The sequence below is a fragment of the Odontomachus brunneus genome, unplaced genomic scaffold (assembly GCF_010583005.1).
Source record: "Odontomachus brunneus isolate Ranch 3 - 2012 unplaced genomic scaffold, Obru_v1 Obru_scaffold_003, whole genome shotgun sequence".
NCBI classification, from domain to species: domain Eukaryota; kingdom Metazoa; phylum Arthropoda; class Insecta; order Hymenoptera; family Formicidae; genus Odontomachus; species Odontomachus brunneus.
The window spans coordinates 2205588-2233481 of record NW_022639453.1 but is presented as its reverse complement, the minus strand read 5'-3'; the positions used below and the strand labels follow the sequence as shown (position 1 = coordinate 2233481).

The following is a 27894-nucleotide window of genomic DNA, read 5'->3' as shown; positions in this document are numbered from 1 at the left end:
AAGAGTAAGATGCGAGAGAGCACGACTCGTTTTTAAAATACAAAGATCGAGAGGCGTTATCGTGAAGCGCGGGAATGCGCGAGTTTTGACTGAGTACGTGTGATATTACGTCGTGAATGAATAACCGCGTTCGATGCGAGCGAATGAACAACTAGGCTGGGAACCTAAAAAACATAAACACAGAAGAAAAACAAGAATAACTTTGTTTTTCGTATCTCGAGCTAGACGATATGACCGGCTTAGTTGTTCATTCGCTCTCATATATATATATATATATATATATATATATATATATATATATATATATATATATAGGATATTACCTGAAGCAGCATCGAGAATTAGTATATGTATATATATATTAGAGATGTGCGAACTACTCTAATTCAAATCGAATCAAGTGAAATTCGATTTGACTCAAATTCGAATCCTTATGATTCGAATCCAAATAATTCAAAAATTTCGAATCGGAAAGATTCGAATACGGATCGCATACATTAGCATTAACAAAGAACTATTAAAGACCTAAAACTTTACGGAAATTAGCATGACTTAAAAAGTTTGCTATACATTAAGATTTTCTTCAAAAATATTAAAAAAAGATGACTTCTAGATAAACTCTTATCGACAACTGTCGGATCAATGTGTCGTTGCGCAGCTTTCAAAGCTGGAACTGTATTCCATACATGTTTACCGACTATATATTATGTATCTCTTATCTTAAAATGAATTGATTTCACATGATCAATGTTATCTCTCTCATAATAAAATCACTATTTTCATGTTGAATTTAATGATTATATCAATTAAAAATTCTTTCAACGATTCAATTCGATTCGGGTGAAATTTCTTCGATTCGATTCGATTCGAATTTGAAATTAAAATCTGAGATTCGGTTCGATATTAAAAATCTTTTATTTGCACATCTTTAATATATATATTCTCAAATAAGAATTTACTACTGGCATCAAAGTGGCCCAGTATCAATTTATGGTAAACGTTACTGACATAGTACCAGATGCCAATACAGATTTAGTATTAATGTGATACTGAGATGACAGAAAAGGGCCAGTATTGGAAAACTATACTGTCACAGTATCGAAAATCAGTATTGTATAAGAAAAGCACTGATTCCTAGCACTGGGGAAGTACCTATTATTCCCAGTATTGGGGCTAGTATCGGATTCCAAGTAATTCTTATTATTTGTACAATTGTTAATATCACAACTATATAGTATGGAAAGAAAGATCAGACTATGGGCGGGCTGCTCTCGTTTGTACCTATACATTAACCTATACATCTATTTTTAATAGTCATATGAGAAAAAATCTTCACGGCTGGAATCGAACTCGAGTCTTCCGCTTGTCAGGCAAGCGTTCTTATCACTGAACTATCTAGGTTTCGCGCTAGTGACCTCTTCCGTTCTCCTATAAAGAACATTGGTATCGCCCATTTTTCAGTACCAGCACAATATTGGCCTAATATCCTCTATTGGCAGATTGTATACGATTCTTACTTGGGATCCAGTATTGATTCTACGAACTGACTATCCAGTACCTAACTTTAGTACGGAGCTAGTACCAATAATACAACTTTTTTATATTAGACCCAGTACTGAGCTAGTACCAAACCGGACATCCGTTTTTCGGTATCGATCCAGTATGGGGCCATTTTTCCGTACTGGCGAAATATATACGATTCCTACTTGGATATATATATATATATTACAGATGTGCGAATCAAAGATTTTTAATGTCGAATCGAATATATACATATTTCGTCAAGTAATATAAAACGAGCGCGCGATTACTTTAACTTCGCTTCGCATAGTCTTAATGAAGTTACACCAACTTAATGAAAAACTCTACCGACTCTGACGTTGCTGTTTCGCGAAAAAGATGGACTTCTCGCGCGAGACGTAGCGTTCGCATTCGTCATTCGCGCATTTACATCGCAACGGGCGACAACGCGAGGAGTCGTGAGAATTCTGCAAGAAAGGAAGATAAATGATTTCCTTTTTTGCACGATCCACTATAAAAGACCAGATGCAAAGGAAGAGTAGCGGATAATTGTGGAGGATGACGCGACCGCGTTTCATGTGCGGAATCCTCCACCGTGCTTGCCGTAACCTTAATTTCAATGACGGATCGTTTGAAAAATTTGGAGTCGCAAGAGAAAACGTCAAGAACCATCGGTTAGTAATATCGAAATTTTCAGAACGATAAGAACACGACGACCGGACAGAATACCATATCTTCGTCCAAGCAGTATCCGTTTCTTAAATTTTTTTAGAAGAAATATCATTGAAATCAAGCGAAAATTCATCCCAAGCGAAAAATACTACCGCTTGAAAGCGTAAAAAAGAATGTTTCTCTGAGGTTTAAAGCGGGTTCCATACGAGTGAATGTTTCAATCTATTAAAGTGAATTTGTTCATGTGGCAGGACATTTCAGATTCCCTCTTCGATTTCGAGAGAAAATATTCACTCGACAATTTGGAGTACAGAATTCACTCAATATGAATAAAAAATCCATCGATTTCAACTGATTCAGCTGTCACTTCACTTTTAGAGAATGATTTTACTAGAAGAAATGTGGGCAATATTCTCTAAAGAGTATTCTCCAACTTTTTCAAAGTGAAACTTAACTGAAGACAAAAAAAAATTTACTGGAGACGATGGTGAAAACACTGTCACTTAACGTTAGAATCATAAGAGTGAATATTTCTCTTAAATTTAGAATGAGTTCCATCCACGAATGAATTTATTAAAATGAATTTGTTCGTATAACAGCAGGATACATCAGATTTCCCCTTTAATTTCGAAAGAAAATATTCACTCAAGGATTTGGAGAATTCACTCTATATGAATAAAAAATCCCTAAAATTTGACTGACTTAGCTGCCACTTTATTTTTGGAGAATGATTTCACTAGAAGAAATGTAAGCAGTATTCTCTAAAAAAATATTCTTCCAAATGTCTTGAAGTGAAATCTAACTGAAGACGAAAGAAAATTTACTGGAAGCAGTAGTGAAAACATTGCCACTTGGAATCGTAAGAATGAGTATTTCTCTCAAACTTAGAGTGAGTTCCATTCACAAATGAATGTTTCAATCCATTAAAATAAATTTGTTCGTGTAGCGACAGAGCGCATTAGATTTCCTCTTCGATTTCAAGAGAAAATATTCACTAAAAAATTCAGAAAAAAGTTTATTTTATATAAAAAAAATCTCTTAAGTTTAACAAATTTAGCTATTATTTTATTATAATTTAATTCAAAAAAGTTTAGAAAATACTCTATAAAAAGCATTCTCTAAATTTTTTGGAGTAAATTTTACTGAAAAACAGTGAAAATTCATTCTAAGAATATTTGATAATGAAAATATTGTCGCTTGAAATTGTAAGAGTGCATATTTCACTCTAGTTTAAGGTAGATTCTAGCTCTATACGAGTGAATATTTCAGTCAATTAAAATGAATTCGTTCCTAGGATGAATGGAATGCATCAAATTTACTATTGAATTTGAAGTGAAAATATTCGCTCGACGATTTAAAACAATTAGAATCTGTATGAGTGAAAAATCAGTCGACTTTGAGTGACTAGACTGTCACTTTACATTTCAAACGAAATTTTACTTAAAGAAATTTAAAGAGTATTCCTTAAATTTGTTAGAATAAAATCTCACTCAAGAGTTAAAGTTCCTTCGAAATGATAATTTAATTGTGAGAGTGAAAAAGTAATTCTAAATTCATACAAATGAATATTTTAATATATTAAAATAAATTTGTTTGTAAGACAATAAAGTAGATCAGATATACTATTCAATTTTGAATGAAAATATTCACTCGACAATTCACAGGATGTATGTATACATGCAAGAAAATACATTTTGCATTCAGATAAATAGAAAAACCTACGACAAAATGCACAAAACATAATAAGGTATTGTTGATAACTTTTTTAAGGAGTACTACTATGTACTAAAATATTTTGCAATTATTATTATATCCGCAAATCTATTATAAGATCTTATCATAAATTCATCAATTTTATTCAAAATCCACTCTGGATCCTAGTAAATTTAGTATTTTCCAATAAAGAATATTAAATTACTACAGACATTTGATTTATTTGCTATATAGAATCGCACCAATTTTTTCTTCGATAAAGTTTCATGATATTCTTATAAAAAGAATAAATTCTTTTCTCAAATATATGATAATGAGCTTTTTTGAAATTTGTGTTGTGTAATTGTGAAATTATTATCAAGAAAATATTCTTTGTTAATCTACTATTTAAAAAAAGAAGATATTAAACTTTTGTAAAGGAAAGTAATCGCTTTCTTTCTCTCTCTCTCTTTCTCTCCTTAGCAACAGAATGATATTTTTCTGTGTAGAATTACTGTATATGTGTAAGAAATTGTCCGAATTCGAACAAATTCGAATGATTTTGTCTTTAGATTGAAATTTCACTCCAAGAAGTTCGAAAAGTAACGATCGAATTTCGATTCGAGAGTAAATTTACTCAGCTAATGCCCGACTCTGTTTATCGATAGCTGGACGAAAGAGGAGGCGAAAAGGAAAGCTCGGAAAGTAGCATCGGCAACGCGCGACGTTTCGATCTTTCCTCTCTGACTTCTCTCACCGACATTTTCGTCTTCTCCTCTGGACGAATGATGATCCGCGTATCGCCACGATAGCCACGGATAGATTTCGCACGAGGACGGCGAACACGCGAGCCAGGAAGCGGCGGAAAACCGCCTCGTCGATGAAAGAGAGGGGCGGAAAACAGACAGACGCATGTCGGCTTGATTGTAGCCAGCTCTGGGACGAGAACTCGGGGTGAAATTGCATTCCCTGCCCACACGACGCGTACATCTGCGCGTCATTTCGTTTAAACAAACCGCGACCGTACAGCCTCCCTGTCCTCCATCAACCCTCGTTCGCGTCGTCTGGCTCTTTGCGCGAAAGGCACCCATTTTCCAGGACTTTAGTTCTGCGACGGGCGCTTTGATTACGGTCTTGCAAATAATCCCGGCACGCCATTTTCGACGCCCGAGATACATAGCTCAAAACCGGAGGAAGAGAGAGAGAGAGAGAGAGAGAGAAAGGGAGTTGACCACACCGAAATCCTACGCGAAGCTTTTAATCTTTTTTGGTAAGAGTAATTTATCTCTCGCGACATATCGATCGGTCGCAACGTCTCTGAGGAAATAATGCGCCGTAATCAGCGAGAAAGTTCGTCGAAATTTTCGTTTCCTCTCGCGAGGGGTAACTCGAGATGGATTAAATCTCCCATTGACAAAGCGGGAACGACGAAAAGATCGTGACTCGTCCGATAAATACTTCGCAATGATTGTACCGTCCAATTAACTCCCACGAGAAACGTCTCTTTCGCTATAATCAAGACACTCGCGAAAAATCCTTGATCTTATCGCGCTGCTCACGGAAAATCGCGCGCAGACAAAGGCCGACGGGAATACCAAGTCATCCGAAAATTAGTGTCGCGGCACTCATTAGTTCCAGCCGCCGAAAAAGGGCGGCCTTGACAAAGACAAAATTCACCCCGGACTCCGTCGTTCGACCCCAATTCCCCAAGGTCGATTCGCAGCAAGAGGAGGGTAAAATCGCGTATCCTTACCGTGTAAATGTCCTGCAGGAAATATATACAGGGTGTCTGACGCAAAATACGCAAGACCACGCGTGTAGGTAGATTAGGTCAAACTGAACAAAAAATTGCTCTACCATTTCAAACAACCACATAAAATTTTGAGTTTAATCAATGGAGATTCATGAATCATCACGCTCCACACGGTAGCTCAGCCGCGATGACTATTGAACAATTTTTTATTCATTTTGACCTAATCTACCTACACGCGTGGTCTTGCGTATCTTGCGTCAGACACCCTGTATATACCTCCTGCAGGACATCTACACGGAGGACATCTAAGGATACGCGATATTATCCTCCTCTACACAGTAAAAACTGATGTGTTAAATTTAACACATTTTATGTGTCCCAAATCATCCATTCTTATTTATGTGTAAATTTAACACAAAACAAATGTGTTAAAAAGTAACACGCATAATATGGAAAAAATTAACACAAGAATTTACTTGAATATCATTAGAAATGACAGGTTGTGTTAAATTGACATATTTAATGTGTCAGACATGACATATAGAATTGATATATTTAATGTGTCAGACATGGATTACGTCAATTTAACATTTTCATTTCATCAAAAGATTAATACTTCTCTCAAATGTTTAAGTAACGCTTTATTTTAGTTAATTTAACATTATACTTATGTCAATTTAATATAAACCGTGATTCCTGACGGTATTCAAGTGTTAAATTCTTATATTAATTTTTTACATATTATGCATGTTACTTTTTACCACATTTGTTTTGTGTTAAATTTATACATAAATGAGAGTGGATGATTTGGGACACATGAAATGTTAAATTTATCACATCAGTTTTTACAGTGTACCGCTGTATGCTTGTATATTAGATCAAACTGAACAAAAAATTTCATTTTACAAATAACCATGTATATATTTAGATATTAATTAAAGAAGATTGAGATATAATCGTACGCAATAATACATCAATCTTCTTTAATTAATAAACTTCTTTAATAACTAAACGCCGTTGTCTGCTTGTATATTAAATTAAACAAAAAAATCTAACATTCTAAAAATAACTATGTAGATGTTTAGATATTAATTAAAGAAGATTAGGATTAGTTGTGCACAATAATGCACCAATCTTCTTTAATGAGTAACTATAATTATATTAGTAATATCTAAATATCTATAAGTATCTATAAATATATGTGTAGTCATTTGCAAAATAGTAGAGGACTTTTATGTTCAGTTTGATCTAATATACAAGCATACGACTGCAGGTGTCGTTATTATAGTATTTGTCATATTGCGCGTGATCATTTGCCAATGTTCTTTAATTAATAACTCAAAATTTCTTTAATTAATAACTCAACATTTTACTGTTGCTGTTTGGAAAATGGTATAGGAATTTTTTGTTCAGTTTGAACCTAATCTACCTACACACGTCTTGCGTGTCTTACGTCAGACACCCTGTATACATGCATATATACATAGCGTCTTATACAGCTCACCTGGTTAAGGGCTGACAAAGCTAATTTAGCAAAGCGCGCGTCTGGGACCGGACGGTATGTTAAGAGGACCGACGGGGCTGATGAGTAGGAGGAGGAGGAGGAGGAGGATGAGCAGGAAGAGCAGCAGTAGCAGAAGGAGGAGAGGAGAAGGAGAAGAGACGATTCTCCCGAAAAATATATGTGGACCGACTGCGCCGCTGGCATCGGGAATAGAAAACGAATTCCGCGATCGCGCATCCAAGGCGGAAGGCAACGGCCCCAGTCACTCGAGCGAGCTGGGAAATCACTCTTCGGGAAACGCCGCGTAATCCGAGACCTCGGGGAAAAAGCTGGTACCGGCACGTACAACGGGGAGAGACGGAGAAAGAATCGAAGCGACTAGACTCCGACCTGACTTTTTCAGAAGAGGATCCGCGAAAAAGGGCGGACGGGCGTGCCCGACAATGTAAGCCGGGACGAGGCCGGAGATATCGAACACGCGTTCTGGCCAGCTCCCGGAGAGCATCCGGAGATTCGACGTACGCGACGGATGAACCGTTAATGAGCGACGCCGAATTTAGGAGATCAGCGAGCAGCGACGAACGTTGTGACCGTCTCGCGTAACCAACTTATCTCCTCCAGCCGGGAGAGCGGAGAATAAGCGGTCTCCGAGGAAAGTTCGCGGTCACTTCCGGCTAGAGAACAGGCGAGTTGGCGCGAGTTGCGAGATTGAAATTAAAGTTCGCCGGCTTTTAATCAAAGTTTTCTGACCGCTTGATTAATAACGCTGACCAACATCGTCGCGAGTCATGCTCGACGTTATCGGGAAAGAATAGTTGCCGAATTTTTTTCCTCTCTCTCTCCCTCTCCCTCTCTCTCTCTCTCTCTCTCTCTCTCCCTCTTTCACACACATACACACACACACACACACACACACACACACACTCACTCGTTCTCTCGCGCGAACAGCACGAGCGTCGCGTGTTCTCATTGATTCCGGAAACTAATTACATTCCAGCCCGGTTTGGCGGAACCAAAAGGAGAGGGGCTTTTTCTGGCATTAATTAACGCAAAGTTATCGAGCCTGCGTGTCAATTTGACGGTGATCTGGATTTCCCAGATTGCACGCTCAATCTGATGTTTAATATACGGAATGTCCATAACATCCGGAGTTTCAATGTTTAAAAACAAGTTCCTTTATTTTCGATGTCACATTGATTATACTATAATCTACAGTTGTAAAAAAAAGGCTGAACTTCTATACCTTATTGCCATAAATTTCGTCACACCAAATGATGGTAAATAATTACACTTGAATGTGGATTTTCCCCGATAAAGAATTTTAATGTTAAAAATGTTTAAATATCGCTGTTTCTATTTATACTCTTAACCAAAGTCAAATGTACGATAAGTACGTAGACGCAAAGGAGTGTAACATTAACAGCGATATATGATGTTATTGAAACATTTTAATATCAAAATTCTTTATCGAAAATCCACATTCAAGGATAATTATTTATCATCATTTAGTGTATTTTTGGCGAAATTTATGACAATAAGGTGTAGATGATTTCCAGCAGTTCAGCCTTCTTTTTCTTTTATAGTTAGGTTGAGAAATTATATTTTTTTCATTCTAGATAGCGCGATAATATAATACCGGTCTTACATATAAGTCAACTCCCAATTTAATATCAAACTTAATTACAATGTATTAATGTATTACGATTATACATTGCATTAATATATTTAAAAAGTAAATGTATTAATATATTTAAAAAGTAAATGTATTAATATATTTAAAAAGTAAATGTTATCATGAAAACACAGAAGAAAATGTTTGCAATAATTCTTCAGTTCTTTTATAATTATATTCTAAGTTTCCATTTACAAAATACTTCTAATATTTCTAATACTTAAAGAAAAAATTTTAAATTCCATTTGCTTTACACCGACTTTTTACATCGATTTATGAAACTGTTAATATTATGTATACCATTATTCTAACACTTATAAACTAAAGCATAATGTGAATGTGGACATTATTAATGTAAAATTAGGAATAGTATAACCCGTTATACAGAGATGCAAAATATTTGTTGACCCATAATTAAGGCCCTTCCACATTTCTAATTATTTCTTTTTTAATTTAGAACAATTAATTTGAAGTTCAATAATTTTGCTTCAAAATTGCAATGTTTATTGCTTATATTAGTGTTAATGTTTGATTAACATATTTATTTACATGAATAAAAGTTACTCTAATCATAAATGATCCAAAATCAGAACTGTAGTTTAACTAAAACCATAACTTAACTCTCATGTAACACTGATGAACAGTCATTTTGCGTCAGAAATTAAAGTCACCAATTCCTATTAACTTTGATCTGCTAAATTCAAATATAGCAAGCAAAACATTCCCCTGGTAAGAGTTTTTGACATGCACCATAATGGATTTTTATATATTTCTCTTCAAAATTAATATTACTTTTATGCTTATATATTTCTTATATTTCTGCAAATTTATTGCAAATTTATTGCAAAAATATGCCAACACTGGTATTTTGAAATTAATGTTTTTGTGTAAGACACTCTGTTATATATAGAGCCATTTCATACTACGAAAATTATTGCTTTGTAATTTATTGAGGGATAAATAGATCCCTTATGTGAATTCGCTTTAATTTAGCTGCGAACTTAAAAGGAGACGATATTTCATTATAAATGTGTTCTTTTCTTAATGTTATGCTTTAAACAATATTAACAGCATTTTTTTACAATTGCATTTTTTACAATTACATTTTTTAGAATTGCAACATATCGCATATACATATACACACACATACAAACACATCAGTGTTGATAGAAATGATTATTTTTATTAAATTTGTGACAAATTTATTTTAATGAAATAAAGTTTATGCAAGCTAACCGTATTCATTCATAAAATATATAAATTATACTTTGAGCGCAAAGTAAAAAATGATGAGAATATTTGAGCCTCTCATATTTATTGTAAAACTTGCATATCGATCTGTCAATACTGGTGAAAATCGAGCTATTCCTTTCGCAAAAACTGTTACGAACTAAATATTTCTATTTTTCTGTTCAGAATATCCGAAAAGTATGCAAAAAGTATACCAAAAATACTCGGTGCAAATGGAATATTAAAAATGGTTGCCCAGTGTATGTAATGAGTGATTAAGAATGACCAAGTCTTCAGAATAATTTCACAAAAACATTTACTGATGTTTACGGGCGATCGCATCGCGTGTAACCACGAAGTAACCACGAGATACACGAACATTGTAGCTCATCTTTACGTTGAGGATGATCTAGATTTCTCAGATTGTGCATTAGCAGCGGTGTTTAGCTATTTGCATCAAAAACATTCTGCATTTATTTCTCAGAACGCACAAAGCAATTTTTCAAATCACATTTTGTTACTGAAAATAATTGGAATCACAGGAATCATGTAATATTGTTTAAAGCATAACATTAAGAAAAGAACACATTTACAATAAAATATCGTCTCCTTTTAAGTTCGCAGCTAAACTAAAGCGAATTCACATAAGGGATTTATTTATCCCTCAATAAATTATCCTGACAGAGCAATAATTTTCGTAGTATGAAATGCTCTATATATAACAGGGTGTTTTACACAAAAACGTTGATTTCAAAATATCAGTGTTGGCATATTTTTGCAAAAATTTGCAGAAATATAAGAAATATATAAGCATAAGTGATATAAGCATATATATATATATATATATATATATCCTCCTCATCTGACTTCAATATATTTAAATCCCATCGACTTTTTTGCTTAGGTAACGTTGAAAACATTGTTTTCAATGATGCACCAACTACACAAGAGAACATGAAAAAAACACATTTTGGAAGCACGTGCGAGTATAAATTCAAGGAGGATAGAAAATGTAAGAATATCATTTATGTATCGTATCCGAAAATGTGTGTGTGTGTGTGTGTATTGAAGTCAGAGGATATCATTTTGAACATCTCCTTGACTAAATTTTTTGTCAAAATGAAGTAAAATATTTCGTAAACTATTGATTTTTCGACAATTATACTTCTTACTATTTTTATACATAAAATAAATAGATGAATCATATTTATAAAAAAATTATAATTTTATTTAAAAAAATAAAGATGACTTTTATATCTTTTTGGCGCCTTCACCATGGACATAATATACATGGATTCCGAATGCCCTATGTTCTGTCATCTAATAAAGTGAAGCCAACATCTAGGAAGAGAGCGAGAATAGAGGGCTATAGTTTTCTTCCTATTTTGTCACTTTTTTGTTGCGCGTGTATCCATTTCTCGTTTCCATAATATTATAGAGCGCAACAACACTCCGACTAGACTGGCAAGTAAAAGTCTTACTTAAATCTTATTGCACACTTTGTTTGTGCAGAAAGAGACAGAGAACAGAGGGGCTGTATATACTGGCTTCTCTTTTCTGACTGTATGCGGAGTCTATGCATATTATGTCTATAGCCACCTAGAAAAAAAGCAACGTATGAACCAAAATGTATCCCCCTCGACATCTTTCCACTTTCATCTGAAATATTTTTCCGTATCATCAAAAATAAGTGAAATATTTAGTGTTCGATTTGAATGGACCTGTATATTATTTTCACACATACAATTTTTTTAACATTTAGTGATACTTTTCAAATCTCCTGACGCAAATCTCCTGTTGAAATAAATGAAGGATCCTGCCATCTGGAGTGTAAACATTCCAGAGTAAAGTTACTCTTTTCCTTTTCTTTTCCTGTTGCAATTTAAAATCGCATTTTTCTTCCTCAAGATATCCGCGCGATAATAGCTCTCACGTAATTAACGCCTGGGGATACTCAGTCACAGAGTAATCTGTGAGTAGTATCACAGAGTAGTTTATCGATGCTCACCGGAGATCGCCTTTGCAATATCGCGTCGTGTGTAACCGCGAAGTAACCGCAAGAGATCCACGCGTGGTTAGATTGGCCATCTTTATGCGGAACCTCCCGAGCGGAAATTGGAAGCAGAATCTGAAATACGCGGCCGAGAGGGGAGGGAGAGGCCGAAATGGCATTGCTCGGCGAACGAGAAATTTGGAAAGTCGTTTCTTCCTCCACTGCGGATGTGGCGCAATTTACCGTCATCGTCGAAGGTAAGAAGGCGTCGTGAAATAACAGCAGACGACGAGGCGGCCGTGTATCGGGCAATACAATTTAAAAGAGAAACGCCGATAAATCCGGCAATTCGATCGCGCGACGATCCCGGTAATCGCGCTGATATTTGTCTCCCTTATTTATCCCCTTTGTCTATACTACGCTCCTCCCTCTTTCTCTCTTTCTCTTTCCCTCTGCCTTTATAACTCTCTACCTCACGCTGCCCAGAAAGAACCGTCGGGCGCTTTAATCATCGTCGAGTTAACCGCGTCTGCAATTTCATTATGAGGATCTCTCGTAGACCGTGATAAGTGGCAGATGACACTTTTTTCTCGAGAAACGAACAGGTAGAACGCGTCCGCGCTAATCTCATCGTTTAACCCGATTAACCGTTCGATCGTTTATCTCGAGAGTGCGGTCGAGAGTCGCAGGCGCCGATCGAATAGCCAGATTAATACGCGTGAAACGTCGCGAATAATCTCGTCCACCTCGATCAGCCGTGAAAATTATTCGACCACTTCGTACCTGACCACCCGTCTGCCCGCCTTGCGAAATAAACGCTTACGGTACACTTTTGCGAAATGTCTCGCTTCGCCCCCCGAGACGAGGCTGCAGCAGCGCGATGGGGCGCGGCAGGCAGGCAGGCAGGCCGTCCCGTGGAATGCCTTCGTACGTGGCTGGCAAGGTAGATGGTCGACGTTAACTCGCGGTGCACGACGCTGTACGAAATCGGGTTAATCGATTTCCGGCCAACACACATGTGTTAGCACGCCCGCGCGCGCACGCGGGGCGGAAACACACGTGCGCCACGTACACTCGCCGCGCGTGTATACACTCGTGACCCCGCGACCGTGAGCGGCGGAAAGGGGTGCGCGCATTCCCAACATCTCGGGGTGGATTCGAACGATTAATCCCCGGGATCGCCCGCGCCTATTTCTATCGCGCGTTATCGCATCATTTCGAGGGACGTAATCTCGCTTATTCAGATCAATCAGACGAACGTGATCAAGAGCACGGACACTGGGGAACTGGAGCCAGACTCGGGTGATTTACCGAGGAAACAGAAAAAGAAGAACCTACCTGCCCGATATTATACATTTATCCATTCAACTCTCTGTCTCTCTGTCTCTCTCTCCTTTCCCCTCCCCCCTCTCTCCTTTCTCTCTCTCTCATTTTTTCTTTTTCTCAAGATTCTTCAATTTCTTAGATTATAATGGTTTTTTTTGTATAATCTAACACATTGTAACAGTTAAAATAGATGTACTTCTAATAGCTCCAGAGATGTAGCATCCAAAGCCAAATAAATCTACTCTCTCTCTTTCTCTCTCTCTCTCTCATTTTTTCTTTTTCTTAAGATTCTCGAGTTTTTTAAATTATAATGGTTTTTGTATAATCTAACACATTGTAACAATTAAAATATATGTACTTCTAATAGCTCCAGAGATGTAGCATCCAAAGCCAAATAAATCTACTCTCTCTCTTTCTCTCTCTCTCTCTCATTTTTTCTTTTTCTTAAGATTCTCGAGTTTTTTAAATTATAATGGTTTTTGTATAATCTAACACATTGTAACAATTAAAATATATGTATCTCTAATAGCTCCAGAGATGTAGCATCTAAAGCCAAATAAATCTACTCTCTCTCATTTTTTCTTTTTCTTAAGATTCTCCAGTTTTTTAAATTATAATGGTTTTTGTATAATCTAACACATTGTAACAGTTAAAATATATGTACTTCTAATAGCTCCACGGGATGTAGTATCCAGAGCCAAATAAATCTACTCTTTCTCTCTCTCTCTCTCTCTCTCTCTCTCTCTCTCTCTCTCTCTCTCTCTTCGATTGCGCGATTAATTCTCGTTAAGTCGTAAATCGTCAGTGCCGGCGTGAAGGGAGCTCATAATCGTTTCGTTTCTCGTGCTGCTCAAAGCGAGCATCGAACTGCGGCCAAAGTGGAAGATGAACTTGTGCGACGTGCCTCAGGGTGATCCAAGGCGAGGCTAGGCGAAGTTAGACGAAGGGTGACGAGACGAAACGGGGGTAGATAGATAGGTTGGTGGGTAGGTAAGTAGGTAGGTAGGTCGGTAGGTAGATAGGTACGGAAGAACGAGGCGAGCGGAATCCTGGACAGTATTTAATGCGGTTGCGCTCGTGGACCGCGGTGACGGCATCGTGACGCCCACGGCCTCACTCCGGGACGCGGCTTTACGCGATGTAATTCCGATGCAAATCTGTCTGTTGAACTTTTCACCAGTTACGTCACGCCGGCACCGCTCTGCGGCTTCGTACAAGGAGCTGCTCCAAGCGTCGCGTTTATCATCGCGGGCAATAAGTGGTCGATTAATTATGCAGGCCGTCCTGCTTGTATTGTGTTCTTTTCCCGCGCGTGGATTTCTCTGAACCAAGTTCGGCACGTGGTATATTTAAATTATTTAAATAACTTGCCACAGCCAAGTGTTTTTCTTGTGTAAATCTGTATTTTATTTTTTTCTAAATTTTTTTCTCACTTATATGTTTGAAGTAGCATACCAACTTATTCAAATACTTACAAACTTACATGAAAATAATTATATTTGAAAATTTCAGTACCACTAATTACGATTTGTACATGTAAGATGTTTTCTCATATAAACTTTAATTCCAATTTTTTCGAAATTTGTTGCTTTTATGTTTGTAATATAAATATATTTAAATTTAAAAGTAATATATTTAAATGTAATGTAAATATATTTTATGTTAATATAATATTGGGAAATAACTCATTACTTATAACGCTAAACTCATTACTCATTACTTATAACTGTTAAAAATCAGTAATAATGATAAAATAAGAAGTTACTTTTAAGGGCATGCAGCCAACAAATACAACAATATACTGTAAAAAAGGAATTAATGTATAAAGAAATAAGTGTGTGATAATAGAAAAACATGAGAAACATGAGAAAAACGTCAAGAAAATTAGATGTTACTAATTTGTTATGTATCTACTTAACGCAAATCTCTTGATATGATTATTTTATAATGGATAATGTACAAATGAGATAATAGAATGAAATATTTTCAAATGTTACAAATTACTGTTTCTTTTCGGAATAATTTTTATATCGTTATTTTTTTTGTTATTAATCTATAGCAAAAAATATAGCAATTCTATAGCGATAATAGAAACAAATTATATCAACATTTTCTTTTATATAATTTTCATACGTACACACTTAGCGCTTTTTCTTTTACATTCTCCTTGAAAAAAGCAAATTTTGTATTCGTTTAACCTCTTGGAATAATCTTGGAATCATCTGATAACTTTAAACTTTTTAATAAAATTATGGGTTCTTCTTAATTTTTGTATATCTACTTTTGTATATATTTTATCAAATTTAATAAATTTCTAAACATAAAATTCTGCTTCCCTCAACCAAAGCACGTTTGATTCGTTCACTGTCAAATTAACTCAATCAAACTCTCTCCCTGTTTTCTTCCTATGTAGTAGTTAACTTCAAAATAATAATGGATAACAAAATCGCGTTGATAGTATGCCAATTTGTTCATTCAGTGATTGCATGAGAGATGAATTGAGATTATCTACATTGCACTGCACTGAAAGAAGAGATTATTAATCTCGTTACAAATTATAGTTATTTTCGCTGCCAATTCTATTTTTTGTTGTTTCAACAAAAAGGCAGCGACAGCTATACGCATACGAGGTTATTATCAATAGACACTTTTGCAGTATGTTTACTATAAATTATGAATTTCCTAATCATTATTTCATCATGCAGTTATGACGTCACAAATGCCGAGCAGTTTTTGCTCAACATGACGTCATGTTGCAGACAACACAAGCGCTGATAACGAGTGGCCAATAATGAAGAATCAGTTTATATTCGACTCATGAATGGAAGTTGATTACGAGTGACACACAAATGGAACGACTCTTTTACGATAACATAACACAAAGCGCGAAGCATCGCTTGCACGATTTCGCAGCGTACGCTCTTTTGGAGACGCTTCTATTACGCGACGAAAGGTGGATCGAAATGAAACGCGTTTTGTCAGTAGGAAAACGAGCCCGCATAACGAATGTGGAGACGTGGGTAGCTACTGCAACACGTCGTGTCGTTCACCCTCGAAAATCTCGCGACCAGCCCAAACTCATTCGGTCTGAGCTGCGCGTGGGTCAACGCTGGAAAGGTCGCTGTTTAAATCACATGGGCGGGGCTGAAGGTCCCGGATACCGACCAGGACCGCCATCTGCACTATGGGGCGAACAACCCTCCGAGCCGACGTCGAGCGTTCACCCCCGCGGCCCTATTCAAGGGCGGAATTCTCTCCGCAGCCTTTACGCGCCCTTGCGCGACGAGCATCGCGATCATTTATCGACGACTCATAATCTCACCGTCACGATTAACCTTTTCGCCGCGTACCCCTCTCAATTCGCATTCATTTAACTCAGAAGAACGAGACGACACTCTCATTATCTGGGAACGTCACGAATCTGTTCTGAAAAAGTGAGTTCTTAGGAATTACTACGGATATACGCAAAAAATATTATTCTGCTGCTAAGAAAAACGATTACTCAATTTATTTTTCCTCCTCTAAGTAACAGTTATCTGTTAGAAAAAGAATATTGTTAGTTAGAAAAAGAATATTTTTTTATAACAGTTTTAAAAAAATATTCATCACGAATTTTAGGAAAGCTTATTCTCATGTATTCAAAAGAACAATTTATTTTCTTCATAAAAATATTATAAAATTTATTAAAGAAATTATTTTTGTCTTAATTTAATATTTTTGACTAAAATGTCAAACTTATTAAGATTTACAATATACTATAAATACTATAAATATACTATAAATAAATTTGATAAATATATGATAGATATACAAACTTATGTAATACTTGAAATAAGGAACATTTACTTGAATACAATATGTATTTTTCTGTGTGTATATATATTTTCAAGTATTTCCACAAATACATCTACAAATAATCAAGTTTTTTAAGTGAAACACATTTAAGAGTTTATAGACACAGCTTTTATTTTTAATCAATGATAATATAATAAGTTGAATATCCTTATCCCTACTAGTACACTAACAAAATGCTATCAAATATTATAGTTTCGTTTTATGTAAATTTTTAATTATATCATATTTTCTAGTAATACGGAAGACTGAATTTCAGAAGAATTTATCTTACGAAAAGACATATTTTATTAAGAGAAATATTAAATTTTATAACAAACAATATATGTTTAATAGTAGATTCCAAATTTCAGAATGTAATATACACATATAAAAAAACAGAAGAATAATGAATTAAAACAAAATATATTGATATGTTCCTCGGTTACAAACACTCTGTAGTAATTTTTACAATAAAATTTTCTCCGTACGCACGACTCAAGTAGAAACTAGTAAGAATAAAAGTAAATACACTAGATTGCTTATGTGCACTGATACACTCTGGAAAGAATGTCTTACCTAACTAAAAATATAGTTATTTTTGGCCTCAACCATATTTTTTGTTTATTCCAACACGAAAATGATAGTAGTATAATATAAGATATATAATAATAATGCATATAAGATTATTAACACATTATAGTAGAACTTAATAAAAAAAATAGTTTCCTTGGCCATAATTTATAATAAATATATTTCCGTATGATTATAATTACAAATGCCAAACATTTTTTCTCGATGTATGTTTTCGCGTTCTCTCACTCAGCACAGATATATGTTGCACAGATATTCTTGTCTTTCATTTTTCAATTACTATTTTAGTAGTGTTAAATACCGGAACTCTTTTTATGACCACAAGAACACTTCTTAATAGGAAGCTGGAACTCGAATCAGAACTATTGAATTCTAAAGTTGATGTGCTAACTTTACACACACATCCTTTATCGTTATTCAAACCTGATCTCTGCCTCATCGGAACGTATTCTTTCTCGATGTTCTCTCGCTCCTCGAAGCACGACAATTCAATCCAACGCTCGTTTCTATATATCTTCTACATGCATATTTCCATAAAATCACAAGGGGGAAATATTCACGCGGGATATCGTCACGCTCATACGCGTATATCGATATACCTTAGCAGTTCACGCCCAGTACGCTCATACCGTTCTAAACCGATTCGGCGACCGCGATAGAATTCCGCTTTCGGATTTCTCACGATGTCTGCCGGCTCGTTATATGAAAACGACAACAGTGCGCGCGAAGTCGCCGACCGTCGTCTTTCGAATAGGAGGAGGAAGAAGAGAAGAAGAAGAGGGAGGAAGAGGAGGAGAAGGAGGAAGAGTAAGAGGGCGACTACGACGACGACGACGACGACGTCGCATCTCGCATTCCGCAGACTCGCGGAAAATTGCGGCGAAAATCTCCGACGGGCGTTGTTCCACGTACCGCCGGGGTGTGCCGTGAAATTTTCCTCGCGCGCGATTCCTCCGTAAATCTTGTGTCCTTTTATTTCAATGAGCGCCTGTGCACGCACGTGAATAATTATTCTCTGCGATAAAAATCGATTTTCCTCCTGATAAAATTCACAGAAATTAAATGAAAGATTCGGAGCTCATCGCGATCCTGCATTCGCGGACATAAAGCTCGACACTGGTTGGTTTCCAACAAGAGACACAAGTCGACACAAGTATCATCCTATCTTTGTTACTCATTAAATGTGGAACAAAGATAGAATGATGTTTGTGTCGACTTGTGTCTCTTGTTGGAAAGCAACCATTATTTCTTCCGCACCCCGAACAACGTCCGCAGCCAACGTCCAATAGAAAAATATATTTTCAAGAACTTCTCTAAAAATTTAAATTTTGCTAAAAAACACGCAGTAAAGAAAATCTCTTAATAGCGGACTTTACACTGTAAAAAATCTTGCGCACACAGTACGTAAACAAATGTTCCAAAAAATCCACTCTAAATTTTGTGTCAAAAATAACTCATTCATATGTACATTCATGTGTTACTTATATTATGTACTAGTCTATACATAATGTAAATAACACACGAATAAACATATGAATGAGTTATTTTCGACACAAAATTTAGAGTGGACTTTTTAGAACATTTGTTTACATACTGTGCAAACAAGATTCTTTACAGTGTAGTTTTTAAAATATAAATATGAAAGGAAAGACATGAAGAACAATAAAAATTGAGACAGTATGTCAATATGTTCCTTCTATAGCAATTTTTACTTATAATAGTTTCATTATTCAGTAAAATACCCAATGTATTCGAAAAATATTTTATTTTTTTGAGTTCTTATTCTACTATAAATACAATAGTTAATATAAAAATGGATTTTCCTGTTCGATATCATAAAAGTGTGCCAACGTTACCAACTGAAAAATACGCGAGTTCTCACAACACGAGTGTCTCAAAAACGTCTTAAGGGAATGTACTAAAGTGAATGATGAACTCTAAAAATGTCAAAACGTCATATCAGATAAGCGCTGGCACGATTACGCTACTCTTTTCATATTTCTTGTACATGTAGATCTTGTATAAATGTGTGCTGCTCTGTTTTACCATATTTAGATAACATAGCTATGCGTACAACTTATCTAACGATAAATGTTCCATATCTCATGTGCATATAGATTAGGTTAAACACAAAATTATTCTACGGCTTTGCAAACAACCATATAATTAATAAAATAGAATTTTGAGTTATTAATTAAAAAAAATTAGCGAATAATCACGCGTGATAATTTGCCAATTTTCTTTAATTAATCAATTTTTTACTCAAAATTTCACATCATTGTTTGCAAAATGATGGAAAGAAGTTTGTATTCATTTTAATTTAATCCATATATGTATACGAGAGGTTCTTATCATCGAACATCCCAGGTAGCAAGGTAATGTCTAAAGACGTCATAGGCGTCTTAATGACGTCTTAATGACGTCTTTTGACGTCATCTTGCTACTTGGGATCTTGTATAGAAATCTTTCCGCAAACTTTTTATATACAAAGTGTCCCAGAACAATTTCCGAAGCTCTCATGGAAGTATAGTACGGATTGAGGTAAAAAATCTTATACCTAAGTTTTGTGATATTCGTAATAATTATCGAGATATTAATTAAAGAAGATCTGTGAATGATCACACGAAATATATTAGATGAGTTACGAGCTAGAAGTGGCAGCGTCTGCCATCGCGTGTTTGTATATTAGGTCAAATTAAATAAAAAAGTCCTCTATCATTTTACTAATAACTTTGCAAATTTTATTAACTAAAGAAATTTGGCGGATCGTCGCTCACAATAATATATTAATGTTCTAATATATTAACGCAATTTATATTTGTACATACTTTCTTTATGTAAAAGCATTCGTTTTGTATAACCAATATTACGAAATCTTTGCAGAAGAAAAGTCATTATATTAAGTCATTATCGATAAAGTTTTCGAGTATGGCATTTTTTAAGGACGTCTTTGAGACATGCGTGTCGTGTGAATTTAGTATTTCTGTTTTCTTTGTTTCTCTTTCGACTATAAATAAAGAAAATATTTACGATAAAAGTGGAGTTCCCAATTGTTATCGTAGTGAGATAACTAATTTTGAAATAAGCATTCTAATAGAAATCTATGTTGTATTTAGGAAAGTCCTTTAGTACCTGCATCTTTAATAATGATTCCAGTTATTAGCTTAGTGATAGCCAACGTTATTTTTGGTTTCTTTATTGGATGTCGAGTGCGTTCCGAGACGCATAAAAAAAATCTCAATCTTCGTTTATAGAAAAATTGTAGAGAAACTGTAGAGAAAATGTTGAATAACTGCAGAAGTATTCATGGTCAATTTGAACAGAACAATAGTTTTCTTTTTATTGTGTTTATACACGGAAAAAAAAGATTTGCTAATATATGGACAACTAAAAATATTAGCTGCAGGATATATATATATATATATATATATATATATATATATATATATATATATTAATAAGAATATATATATTAGCAAATCTTTTAGCTATCACAACTAAATAACTTTGCTATGAAAGCAAGAAAATTTGCTCCTGCAGCTAATATTTTTACTTGTCCATATATTAGCAAATTTTTTTTTTCCGTGTAGTAACTATAATTTCCATACAATATACCTCAATCGAAATTTAGGTTCTACGTTAAGCTTAAAAACCGTTATTCAAACAAATTGAATTGTTTAAAATGATCTAAAACAGCAAATATTTGATAAAAGAGGAACTCTAGCAATCAAAGATTGTACATCACGTGGCTATATAAACAGGCTGATGATAGACCTTCGTAAATCAGCGTTAGACGAACACACTCGCAGTACACAAACGCACTCGGTCAGGCCATCGCGAGACGGCGCGAGCAGCTAGGAATCCGCGACCACTGAATTCATGGTGCGCTAATCAATAATGTATTTAGCGTGTACAACTTCGTGCCGGGATATCCAGCTGGGACGCGGCGAAAGGTGGCCCGGAGCATTGTTCCGCGGTATCCACCAACCTGGCGCCGGCACCACGGCGGTCAGGCGCACGTAAAGTCTCGCGGAATAATTACAAGTTCGCTATTGAATCAGGAATGCACCAAACAAGGCAGAAACAGCCGCCCTGCAATCCCATTATTAATTCAATTAGTGCCAGATGCATACTAATCACGGGATTAATGCATCGCGTGGATCGTAATCTCATTCCGCCGTCTGAACGATCGGGCCTGGCCCGATGCACGCTTCGATCTATGCATAACGCACGCATGCACACGGTGTTCGCTCCTCCGACGCGCGCGATCCCCTTTAACTCGCTAACGTTTAACTCATATGTCGCGACGTCACGTCTTCATTTGCGAGATATTGCTCGCAACCCGATAAAAAAGTCACTCCGAAGCGAACAAAAGAACTGTCCGTCAAATTTACCTTAATAAACTTTAGTTACCCGTTCTACTTTATTGTAATTGCACTTGATTATTGCTCTGGCAAGATTTACCTTCAAGCATAATGAAGCAGACTCTATCCTATTCTATTCTATTTTGTATTATTCTTTTTACACTATATCTTTCTTCCATATATATTTATCTTTAATAAACAATTTCCGTTTCTGAGATATAAATGGCATATATTTAACGGAAAGATAATAAGTCTTTTAGAGAGAGAAAGAGAGAGAGAAAAAAGTATATATATCTTTAGCTCAACTTTCTTCTTTAATTCGGACATTGTTGACAAAATATGACGAATATTATTATGAATAGAAAAAACATTCAAAATATTTCACAAGAAAAAGAAATTCCGTCATATATTTGACAAATCTTATCATATTTATGTTACTTTAAAAAACAATAATTTTCTTCTTTCCGGAGAAGTTAAGACAGAATGTCAATATGTTTCTCGATTAAAAAATTTAAATAGTAATTTTTACTTTCTCTCTTTCTCTCTCTTCCTCTATTTCTCTAAAATTCTTAAACTTTACAAACTTTAATTGTCTATGACAGAAAAAAGATTAATATCCACTTAAAGCTAATATACTCAAATTAACAATCATTGTTTCATATGTAAACAATAATATATAATCTTGTTAAAAGAACTATCTTTCATTTAAAATCTTGCATTTAAAGAATATTATAATTTTATTTGAATATTATAATATCCGTATAAGAACAATATGATTATTTTTATGATAATAATATCTTCTTCCAACATTTACAAACATCACTCTTAGTCCAATATTTTATACTTTTCATTCATGAAAATTATTACTAATAATAAGGATATATTTTTCTTTGTTTTGAATCATATAAAATGTATCCATGTAAGTAACTTATCTTCATTTTTATTACGTTATACAGGATGTCTTAGACCTCCATGATGATCCTTTGTGAGAACGTAGAACGAATTGAGGTGAGTAAGAAAGTCCTGTGCCGTTTTACGATATTCGCAATAATAGTCGAGATATTAATTAAAAAAGATTGGTGAATGATCACGCGCGATATAGGAGATGAGCAGCAGTGGCGCCGTCTGCCGTTGTATATTTATACATTAAGTCAAACTGAACAAAAAAGTCCTCTACCATTTTGCAAATGACCACATAAATTTTTAAATATTAAAGAATATTGTTACATATATGATTGTATACCATAATGCACAAATTGTCTTTAATTAATATCTAAAAATCTATGTGGTCATTTACAAAATAGTAACGAACTTTTTTGTTTGACTTAATGTATAAGTATACAACGGCAGACGGCGCCACTGCAGTTCATCTATCATATTGCGCGTGATCATTCACCAATCCTTTTTAATTAATATCTCGATTATCATTGCGAACATCACAAAGCGGCACAAGACTTTTTTGGTCATCTCAATCCATTCTACGTTCTCCCAAAAAATCATCATGGAGGTCTGAGACACTCTGTATATATAATTTTAAGATTTATATATAAAAAATGAATATATTTTCAAAACAGAACAGTTCATTTTACTGTGTATGATAGAATCTATCGTGTGAGAATGCGTTGCTTACGTTGTGTGTAGTAAACAAAACTCATTATTACACCTTTAGTAATGACTACAATTATTAGTCTGGCGTTAATCGACGTAATTTTCATTTCACGCGGTGTACCGATTCGCCACTCGGTGAAAAGCTCCCGTGAGGCTCGCGTATCCGACTCTAACTGCACGCTGAAGGGATGAGGAAGTGAGTATTCGATAGAGATTATCCTCGCACGAACAGAGCGTCATTGAGAAATAAAGAAGCCCGCGAGATGCGAGTCCTCGTCGTAAAGTTTGAAAAAACACACGGTAACGCACGCGAAAGGAGGACAATTAACGTTACTAACGTTTGTACGCGACACGGTCGACTTGGCTCTGCTCCTGAAATAAATTTATTTTTTCGTTTTATTCACGGGTAAAAAGCGCCGCTGCAATTGCGCGCGGCACGAACGGCGAATAGTCTCCGATACTCGCGCGCATGCAGAAAGCAACAAAACAATCACGAAATAAAGGAGTAAAGAAACGAAGCGACAGAAATCGCCGTGCATATTTTCTCTCTTCACGTTTATACGAACTGTTTCGGAAAGGCAAAAAGAGGTACGAAGGAAAGAATCTAAAGACAATCCCGCCGCGGTCATCTTCCAAATGAAATTTTAATTTTTGCTCGACATAAATGTTATGTCTTTCAGAAAAACAAACTATTAAAAACTGCTGAAGGAATTATAGAGAAAATTTTGAATAATTGCAGAAGTATTCACAGTTAATTTGAACAGAACAACAGTTTTCTTTTTACAATAACTGTTTTTACAATAATTATAGTTTCCGTACAGTATATCCTAGATGAAATTTAGGTTCTACATTAAGCTTGTAAAATACCGTTGTTGAGTTCAAACACAATGAATTATTAAAATTGTCTAAAACAACTAATATCTAATAAAAAAATTCTAGGAACCAAAAATTGTCAAACATTTTATCATCTTGCCTTCTAAAACATTCAGTTGTTGCTTAGTTTCAAGAAGATCAAACGATATACAGTAATCCTAACAGTTCTGATAATATCCTTATCATATGTGTGTGTGTGTGTGTGTGTGTGTCATTTATATATGTCAATCTTATTTATTTATTTATATTTATATATTTATATGTGTGTGTGTGTGTGTGTGTGTGTGTGTGTATATTGTTGTTCTGTTCAAATTAACTATGAGTACTACAATTATTCAAAATATTCTGTACAATTCTTTTAATAGTTTTTAATGGTTTATTTTTCTGAGAAATGCAATATTTTTGTTAAACAAAAATTAAAATTTTATTCAAAGGATAACAGCGGCAAGATTGTCTTTAGATTTTCTCCTTCATGTCTCTTTTTACTTTTGTTTGCACATAGGCTTATATAATACATATTTATAATATTTATAAAAAAGCATTGTATTGACATGTTTACTGATAAACATTTGAAACAGCAACAATCAATATGTAACCAATATTGATATAACGTAAGAATATGTATTGTATATGAATATATATGATATACTGTAGACTTATTTCTAAAAGTTGCTGTTTTACAGTAACTTTTTAAAACTGTCAGACACTAATAGTTATTGCCGGCTGACAGGAACTACAACCGGAAATACACAAATGTAACTGTTAGTAGAGAATTGTTGAGCGTTAACAGTAACTGTAATGTTCTGTATAGTATAACTGTTACAAAGAATATATAGTTTTCGACAGTTAATTATCCTGAGGAATATGTGCATGCAAATTTCAAATATTTTTCAGACATCGAATCACGATGCTTGTTCTCTCGCTGTGGTACCTTATGAAGTCAACGCATGTATCGGGAGTAAAAAATATTACAGACGGCGTATCGAGACATATGCGATCTATCGAATTTCCCGAGGGCAGCAATACGGGGGTATGATGGATCAATCATTCATTTTTCATCTACTAATGCGTCTCGAACTGCGAGCGACCCGCGCGTTAAATCGAAATAAATACACGGAGAAAAAAAGTATTTTTCTACTTATAACTATAATCGTGTAGTAAAAAAATTATAGTCAGCAGAACAATTTTTGTAGCAAATGTTACTATAATGTTGATGATAATAATCCTAAATAATTATTACTACTACTATCACTTTCTATTAAAACAACAAAAAATATCTACATAGCACCAAAATCAATGTGATTATTACTAAATCTGCTATAATATACCAATAAATTTTCAACAAAATCTCAAAAATGTTGTTATAATATCTCAATAAATTAAATTTTTTGCATGGGAATACAATGTAAAATAATTTTTCTCATTAGAGAGCAGCACATTAATACCTAAAACGTTAGCTAAAACGTTAGCTTAAGATGGTAAGAGAGTTATTTTGATAGATATTAAAATGATATTGATTTGTTCACAAGACAACTTCAGATTAGCTAAGAAAACCTTATATTAATGTTCGGGTTTAAGGTTTATTAAAAGTTCCGAAAAGAAAAACATTTTAAGATTGTGATAACATTACTATAACATACATAATTACTGATTTTAATAATTACTGACAACATTACTATTATTTTTAGTAACATCCCAAATAGCACAAGTTCTCCTGAGGATGTCCTGAGGACGAAAAAATGTCCTCAAAACTTCCTCAGGATGTACTCTGGACATCTGTGCTGTTAGGGATAATTAAAAATGTCTTAAATTTAATGTTCCTGTAATATTTTTGTGCTGTGTAAGCATAGTTGGCAAAAGATCTATAATATTAGTGACATTAGCCATTTCTTTCTTTTAATGTAGATATTAATTATTTGTCTTTTGAATACATGTATTGCGTAATTTATAAGGTGAAACGAAAGAATAATAAATATTAAACGTCGAGACAATATTAAAATTGACGAACTTATTAATAATAATTAATTATATTCAAAGTAATTTCTTATTTTATATTAAAGTAAAAGTAAAAATTTTACTACAAAGAATATCATAATCAAAGATTTCATTGCTGTTCACTTATCACTTACCAAATCCTTGCGTTCGTATATATACATGCTTCTTGCACAAACATTGCAAATTTACATCGATAAGATAATTATTTATCATAAAATATATGATCTACACATTCTATTTTGTCGAAATAAAAGAATAATAAAATGCTGAAATAAAACAATGTGTCTATAAAGTGAAGCGTGGGATTAAATATAACAAAAATATTCCGAAAACTTTCCTTTTGCTCTAACAATCAATAAATAACCGTATAATTAACGTGTTGCAGTCTTCTTTCTTAACCTACATTTTCACATTAATTTTATGGCTTATTGATTGTCAGAGTAAAAGGGAAGTTACGAAAGTTACGGAAGATTTTACAAATGTACTCACGCAATCGATTAAAAGTATCATTTTACAAACATATTCTTTTATTTCGATGCGTTCCGCAATAATTTTGGGCATACTTCTCGTTCCTGACATCATCAATCAAAAGTTTCCCGACGAAAGGAGTTAAGAGACTTAATGTGCAGAAAATTGAAATTTACTTAACACCCTTCAAATGCAGTTGAATTTAAAAGATCAATGCAGAAAGAAAGAGAGAGAGAGAGAAAGAATCTCGAAATGTAATATTATACAAATTGGCACTTACTGTATCGTTTTGTCCATGTAGAAACTTAGATACTTGTAATAAACAAATATTGACACATAGGTTACCGCGTTAATTTACGTTGATTGTACAAAAAATGTAATCGATAACTGAATTTTACAAAAGACACGATGAATAAATATAATTTGAGAAATCCCACAATATCTTAATAACATCTAAAAAACATCTTAAAATTCCTTTAAAATTTCTACGTCTTTGAGGTGTTATTTTAAAACGTTATTTTGAACGTTATTTTAAGCTACTTTAAGATATATATTATATATATATATATATATATATACAGGGTGTTCAAAAAGTCCCGGACCGGTGAAATATCTCGAAAACTAAGCATTTTAGAAAAAAATGTTTCAGATAAAAGTTGTGGCGTTTAAAAAGATGTATTTACTGATCACATCAGTTTGACCTTGGGTTGCGTAGCGAAGGTCAGGTCAAGGTCACATTAATTTTTTTAAATGGAACACCCCATTTTTCATTGCATATTCTTATAGCACATCTCGAGA

General features: G+C 34.5%; 1 protein-coding gene across 4 annotated transcripts in view; it reads left to right on the top strand.

Moving 5' to 3' along the window:
* The window catches only part of LOC116843465, an 88760-nt gene that overhangs the window by 56378 nt on the left and 4488 nt on the right, over positions 1-27894 (top strand). The window contains exons 1-2 of one of the 4 annotated variants that reach the window (XM_032813938.1): positions 23749-23956; positions 25528-25663. The exons of 2 other annotated variants lie outside the window; for them this stretch is intronic. In XM_032813938.1, the coding sequence (XP_032669829.1) occupies positions 23949-23956; positions 25528-25663 (144 nt within the window). In that variant the 5' untranslated portion in view covers positions 23749-23948. Of the gene's footprint in view, positions 1-10948; positions 11115-23748; positions 23957-25527; positions 25664-27894 lie in introns of those variants that run through there. One more of the 4 variants, XM_032813966.1, reaches the window with a different exon arrangement.